Source organism: Peromyscus maniculatus, chromosome 19, assembly GCF_049852395.1.
Source record: "Peromyscus maniculatus bairdii isolate BWxNUB_F1_BW_parent chromosome 19, HU_Pman_BW_mat_3.1, whole genome shotgun sequence".
NCBI lineage: Eukaryota > Metazoa > Chordata > Mammalia > Rodentia > Cricetidae > Peromyscus > Peromyscus maniculatus.
Genome location: NC_134870.1, coordinates 66,683,213 through 66,690,753, shown reverse-complemented (window position 1 = coordinate 66,690,753; position 7,541 = coordinate 66,683,213). Strand labels below are relative to the sequence as shown.

The window sequence follows — 7,541 nt, the reverse complement described above, 5'->3', positions numbered from 1 at the left end:
CACCCCTTGCAGAGGACCTGGGGTCAGTTCCTAGCACCCACATGGCAGCTCACAACCTTCTGCAACTCCAGTTCCCGCCTGGCGCCCTCTTTTGACCTCTGCAGGCATTAGGCATGCATGTGGTGCACATATAAACATGTAGGCAAGCTGGATGGCAGTGGCCCACGCCTTTAATCCCAGCACCCGGGAGGCAGAGGCAGGTGGATCTCTGTGAGTTCGAGGCCAGTCTGGTCTACAGAGTGAGTTCCAGGAAAGGCGCAAAGCTACACAGAGAAACCCTGTCTCAAAAAACAAACAAAACCCCACAAAAGACCAAACAAACAAAAACCCATGTAGGCAAAAACTCACACACACAAAATATAAGTAAACAGAAATACAAGTAATTTACAGTAAACAAAATATAAGTAAACAGAAAGTTTCTAGCTTTCTAGATTTAGAATAAATCTAAAAACAATAAAAAAAAGAAATGGCATGCACTGTTGATGTGCTTGTTATGTGCCTAAGGCACCAGGATCCCAGGAAAGCTCTAGATTTGGGGTTCACAAGTTTAGAAATAAGGCACCGATTGAACAGCAAGTTTTCCGTTTTTTATTACTGCGCACCCCCCTTGCAGTACAACCAAAGCTGAGTGACCTGCGCACTGGTGGCGTCTCCTAGTCCTCACAGCGTGAGAGGGAAGCAGGCTGTGTGACGGTGGCAGGAGACGCACCAGGCAGTCTGTCTGCTTCTACTCCTAGACATGGGGTGACGAGCAGAGCTGCTGGCTGGGGGTGGGGTGGGGGTGTCCCGCTTCAGTCAGAGTCCATGGTAAACAGCTGGATGTCCTGTGGGTTCCAGTACAGGCCTACTGCCGAGTGGTAGACCAGAGACCAGACGTAAGGGATGAAAAACTCCTCAGGCTGCTCCTCTTCCACATATTTGAATTTCAGTTCTGGAAATTTCTGCAATGAGAACAAGATGACTTTTTATGTACAAGAAAAGCAGTGGTGTGTGTACGCAAGGCCCTCCCCAGAGTGGTCACAGGCTCGGAGGGCCAGGCCTTTCACAAATTTTGACTGTCCAATGGCTTCTGGGAGAATGTAACTTACCTGCTGTGCTGGCTAATTTTATGTCAACTTGACACAAGCTAGAGTCATCTGAGAGGAAGGAGCCCCAATTTAGAAAATGTCTCCACAAGATCAGGCTGTAAGCAAGCCTGTAGCGCATTTTCTTAATTAGTGGTTGATGGGAAGAGGGGGGAAGCCCATGGTGGGTGGTGTTATCCCTGGGCTGGTGGTCCTGGGTTCTATAAGAAAGCAGGCTGGGCAAGCCATGGGGAGCAAGCCAGTAAGCAGCAGCCCTCCATGGCCTCTGCATCAGCTTCTGCCTCCAAGTTCCTTCCCTGCCTGAGTTTCTGCTTTTGATGATGAATTGTTATATGCAATTGTGAGTGAAATAAACCCTTTCCTCCCCAAGTTGCTTTGCCCATGGTGTTTTATCACAGCAATAGGAACCCTGACTAAGACACCTGTGGCCACAACGAACAATATGACCTCAAGGAGGTGGGGGTAAAAGGCTGCAGGGCAGACAAGGCAAATATCCCCTCCTGCTCAGTTTCAAGGCCTGGCTCTTCTTGAGACATCCTGTCTTGGGGAGTGGGTCATTTTGGAGGTGAGAATCTTTCCTCAAAAATTCTCAGCCTTCTGACTGTATGAAGTTCAGGGAGATATACAGACTTTGGTCTGGGCAAGTGCTCATCTGAGTGGCTGGGCTAATCTGGCTGTGTGATAAATTCTTTGCAAGAAAGTGATTTTTATTAACAAAAAACCAAAAAGTCCCGAGCCCTGAGCTCAAGGGAGAGGCATGGTTGGCTAGGGAGCAGCTGGCTCTGCAGTCTGGCCTCCTCCTCCTCTTCCTCCTGGGGACAGAGAGAGGCCGAGGTCCTTCCTCAGGGCTGGCTCTGTACAGTGTCTAGTGTCTGGAGCACTCTTCATGGCCTCTGAGCCTGCAGGGTAGCGGCCTGAGGTAGCACTTAACATTTTACCGTAGTAACAGGACTTGGTTTCTAACTCTTTTTAGAATTTTATTCCTGACCTACTAATCCACTCGGGGCAGAGGCCATCTTCTTCCTGAGCCTGAGGAGCAGCTGGGTCTACAGAAAGCCTGTGGCCTTTTCCCCAGCCACGGAGACCCCGCCAGGAGAGGCTGTGGTGGGATAATCCCTATTGCAGGTGGGGTGGGGAGAGCAGGGGCAAGCCAGGGTCCTAGGAAAGCTGAGGGAGAGGGCTGGACGAGGAGGGAGGAGCGAGGCATCCATATGCATCCCCTGTGCTCAGGGGCTGAGACTCTGGGCTTGATGTGGCTCTACCCCAGCACGGTGCTGGTAGGTGTTCCGAACTCACGTGGCCGGGGAACGTGTCGGTGACGTAATCTCTATGCCCCAGACGCACACAGGGGCAGATACGCGAGGTCTATCATCTCGCTGAATCTTATCACGGAGCACATTTGTTTACTCCAGTGTCTGCTGCCTGGTGCCAGGAGGCCCGTGTGGGCCGGGGCCTGGGGGTGTAGCAGTTCCTGTTCTCACAGGAAGTACACCCTCATGGAAGGACAGACAAGGAGCAGCGGGGACAACAGGGAACACTCACAATCAAGGGGTGAGAGGGGGAGATGCTGCAGGGGCAGCGTGGCAGCATGGTCAGAGGGAGCGGGCAGCACGTCCTCAAAGGGACAGCGGGTGTGAGTCCCAAGTCACGCCATGTTGTCTAGAAGGGAGTGCTAACACGAGCAGAGTGTCTGGCCCTGAGACACAAAGGTCCCTGGACTCCGGGCTAAGGTGTCGGGAGTCTTGGGAGGGTCTGAAGAAGGGGATGCCCTATACAGTGACCTCCACCCCAGTGTGGGAGACTGAGGCCCTGCCGATCCCTAGGGGAGGTGGAAACTTTGGTCTGAACTGAAATGGGGCTGGCTGGGGATTCTAGGATTGAGGGGAGGGAGTTCTGGGTAGATGAGGTACATGCACACGTGTACACACACACACACACACACACACACACACACACACACGTGTACACATACACACACATGCACACGTGTACACACCCCCCCCACATGCACACGTGTACACACACACACACACACACACACACACACACACACACACACACATTGTAGGAATTTTGAAGTAACAGAATAATGCAGAACTGAAAACACCCACGTGCTAGATCCTCAAGGCTCCAGAATGATCTAAGGACAGAGTTAAACAGATGATTTTGTGGTGAGGGGAGTTCTGAGTTACATCTGAAAAGCACATAGAGTGTTCTTAAAAAGGAAGTGCTCTGGCCTTCGCCATCACGGCCACACCACAGGCCACTGTCACACACCACGGGCAGTTAGCTCTGTCTGCTCCGCTGCGGTAAAACTGGCCCCAGAGTGTCCCTTAAGTACGGACAAGTACCAACCTTTACGGTGGCCATCTGTGAAAAACCAGCCCCTGTAGCAAGAGGGACAGGCAGAAGCTACCACCAAGCAGCGGTCTTCAGACTTCATTCAAGGACTGCTCCCCACACAGCCTCGGCTTACACAGCACACTGTCCTGCTGAGGCCGAGTCTCTCCCCTAACAGAAGGGTCGACCTGGTCAGCAGGCGCTGTGCCTACCTCAAGGACACAGAGCGACTGGGTGGGGTGAGGCTGACTGTCCTTAGTCCCCGTCTGACTGACCAGGGCGGTTAGAAAAGAGTGTTAGCATTCTAGACACTCTGCCATGGTGCTTAGATTCAGTTCTGGGAAGTAGCTTAGGATTAGCTCTGGGCAGAGCCCAGCACACCGCTGCTCCTTACAACACCCTGCAGTCCTGGGTGGCAATGTAGCCGTCAGGCAGCATGGGCTGTGTTGTTGTTAGGATTAAAAATGACTCAAGCTCTCGGGAGGGGATACGAGGCCACCTTTGTGAGAGACCACTGTCTGTATGTCTGAGAGACTGGCACTGCTCACAGAGGACCCCTTTCAGCTGAGCTGCAGAGAGCTAGGCAAGAACTCTTACTAAGCTACTGCCAGTCACCAGATGTACCCACTCTCACAGTGCTGGGAAATCCTGCGACTGACCTGTTGGGAGGGCTGGGAGTCAAAGGTAGTCCTGAACTATGGAGACTGTGGAAAAGGGAAAAGCACCCAGCACCCCGGGTGGGTGTCCACACCACCAGTTATAACGAGAACCCAGCCCCCTGGGTGGTTGTCCACTCCAACAGTTATAACGAGAACCCAGCACCCCGGGGTGGGTGTCCACACCACTAGTTATAACGAGAACCCAGCACCCCGGGGTGGGTGTCCACACCACCAGTTATAACGAGAACCCAGCACCCCGGGTTGGGTGTCCACACCAACAGTTATAAGGAGAACCCAGCACCCCGGGTGGGTGTCCACACCAACAGTTATAATGAGAACCCAGCACCCCGGGGTGGGTGTCCACTCCAACAGTTATAACAAGAACCCAGCACCCCGGGGTGGGTGTCCACACCAACAGTTATAAGGAGAACCCAGCACCCCGGGTGGGTGTCCACACCAACAGTTATAATGAGAACCCAGCACCCCGGGGTGGGTGTCCACTCCAACAGTTATAACAAGAACCCAGCACCCCGGGGTGGGTGTCCACACCAACAGTTATAAGGAGAACCCAGCACCCCGGGTGGGTGTCCACACCAACAGTTATAATGAGAACCCAGCACCCCGGGGTGGGTGTCCACTCCAACAGTTATAACAAGAACCCAGCACCCCGGGGTGGGTGTCCACACCAACAGTTATAAGGAGAACCCAGCACCCCGGGTGGGTGTCCACACCAACAGTTATAATGAGAACCCAGCACCCCGGGGTGGGTGTCCACTCCAACAGTTATAACAAGAACCCCTTTCACTCTCTACGAAGGTATGAGGTGAGGACCGTCCCTCTCATCTGAAGTAAACAATTTAGCCAGAAACAGCCGAAGCTCCCATGCACTGTGAACAGTCTCACTGTCACGAGGTGTCCATAATGGCCAGTGCATCCTGGGGACAATCACCAGGGGGATGTCCGAGCACTCACCAGGGCAGACTGTCAATGGTAGCTATGGGTAGATTTTATAATGTAGTTATTCTTCAAGCTAAGCAATAATTATTCCAACAGAAGTTCTCCAGAACACATCAGTAATTATTCTCCAGCACTAGGGAGGTAGAAGTGGGAGGATCTCTATGAATTTGAGACCAGCCTGGGCTACAGAGCGAGTCTCCGGCATTCTGAGATTATGGCAAGGCAATTCCTATCTGACATGACTGATGACATTAAATAAATTAGATAAATTCTGCCTTATTACTGGTGGCTTTGGAAGTCCTGTCCCTTGCTCACACTCAGGCTGGAATGCAGCACTTCTGTCTGAGAGTTTGCATGGGACTGTACCACACTCAGATTAGGTACGCCTTGTGACGGCCTAAGGGCCTAGCAGAACGCCTAACCCAGGGAAGGCATCTGATGACTCCTGGCCATTGCTATTGACAGCAAGATGACACACAGCCACCAAATACAGGAGACCAGGAAGGCTGTGACCGAGTCCACGTCTCTCGGCGCCACAGACATTTCTAAGGAACAGAGCTATGCCACTGAAAGGAGGTGGGTCTGAAGAATGGCTGGCCTCTGTCCTTATCTCAGAAGCAGGCCAACAGGAAGGGAGAGAATGGCCCCAGGCAGGTTTCCACTTATAGTTATGGGGCAGGAGGCCACTTCTACTATGTAAGTGAAATTGGGCCCACGACACAGGTATTCCTCGTCTTCTTGTAAGATCCTGTGGCCCCTTCAGCGACATCCAAGACAGAGCTGGGGCTGTGAAGCCAGTTCTCTAAGCTGCATGGGACTGGGTAGGTGGGGCTGAACTAAGGGGGATCCTAGCATCTTTCTTTCTTTCTTTCTTTTTCTTTTTTCAGAGCTGAGGACCGAACCCAGGGCCTTGCGCTTGCTAGGCAAGTGCTCTACCACTGAGCTAAGTCCCCACCCCCCATCCTAGCATTTTTGCTTGGAGCCCTCAGGGACAGCTCGGTAGAGTGCTTGGGGGATGTGACATTGACTGAACTCTCTCTCTCTCTCTCTCTCTCTCTCTCTCTCTCTCTCTCTCTCTCTCTCTCTCACACACACACACACACACACACACACACAAGATACACAACTGTGTGCACACACATGATACACATAGGGTATTTCCCTGGGACTTTGGTTTCTCACTTGGTATAAAATGCAGGACTTAGAACTCCTTTCGATTCTGACCAGCCATCAATGACCCTCGTGGGGGTTCCAAACCCCTCTATTCCTTGCCATGCCTGCTGAGCCCAGTGTGACCTTCAAGTCAAGCAGGTGCTGGGTTCACACAGCTAGCTTCACAGCAGACACCTTGTTCCCCGAGGTCACTCACCTGTCCTGGCCATTCAACTGACGGTCTTCAAGGCCAGTTCTTCTAACTGTCTAAGACCAAGACAATAGTTGGCTGTTGTTGAGTGACGTGGTGGCCTAGGAACTAACTTACTACTAAGTGTCCTCCAGGACTTAGTCCCTGCATGCTGGCTGGTGAAGAGCTGATCATTTTTATAGACAGTGTTTCCTCCCAAACTGCAGTCTCCTGAGTGTGCACCGTGAGTCCCAGAGTGGAGGGCAGAGACAGAACAGTACGACGAGAACGCATTGCCACTACTGGGGAAAAGTTTGCATCTGGACACAGCACAGTGGCCCCAAGACCACAGCAGAGCACCCTTTCTCTGTGGCTATTACCTTTTTCCCTGAGTGAATGACTGAATCGTGAGCTATTTCCTGGGTTCTTTCTGGAATCTTCTCCAGCAGGTCACATGGTTCACAAAGGAAAACAGAGACCTGTTTTCCAGACTGGCGACAGGAGGCGAACACTCGAAAGCACAGGAATGAGTCATTTGTGAGCCCAGCTGACTGAGGACTCCGAAAGAGCAGATAACGGGCATACAGAGGAAGAATTTTCAAAACGCTCTTCAGCCAACCTGACGCCTGTGTATACAGTGGCACAGTCTGGGCCTGCGGTACAATCATCATGCCCCCCAGCCCCACTACCACAACCTGTCTGGTTAGCTATGGAGACCAGAACAGATGTCCTTAAGACACGTGCTTCTCTGAGATGTCTCAAGAGCCAAGGAAAAGAAAGACAAAAGGTTTTATTTAGAGCTAAAGACACCAGGGACACATTTTGTCAGGATGCAGTCCAAAAATGTCAGTCTGAGAGTCAAATCAACAATCCAGAAAGAGTCATCCTTCCTTTTACATTCCTTTGCAAGCCTACGGAGAACAAGAATGCCGTCCTGTGTGGCTGAGGGACATCCAGTTTCCTCACTGGGGAGTGTCTCCATCGCTCACACACCAAGAAATGCTATTAGCAGCGGCAGGCCAGCTGAGGGCCAGTGGACACCTCAGGCCATCTCTGCTCTTAGCTTTCTCCTCCTGTTCTCTGTCTCTCGGGCACTTCTCAGGCCCCATTGTGGCTCCTGCCGGTGACTTGTGGGTTACTGTGTGCAGAGGACCACCG

The 7,541-nt window shown here is 52.1% G+C and overlaps 1 protein-coding gene across 6 annotated transcripts in view; it reads right to left on the bottom strand.

The window, feature by feature from the left end:
* Positions 1 to 565: 565 nt before the first annotated feature.
* The window catches only part of Dym (dymeclin), a 283,454-nt gene continuing 276,478 nt past the window's right edge, over positions 566 to 7,541 (bottom strand). For all 6 annotated transcript variants that reach the window (XM_076555514.1, XM_076555516.1, XM_015992663.3 and 3 more), the window contains one exon: positions 566 to 941. In XM_076555514.1, the coding sequence (XP_076411629.1) occupies positions 792 to 941 (150 nt within the window). In that variant the 3' untranslated portion in view covers positions 566 to 791. The remainder of the gene's footprint in view (positions 942 to 7,541) is intronic.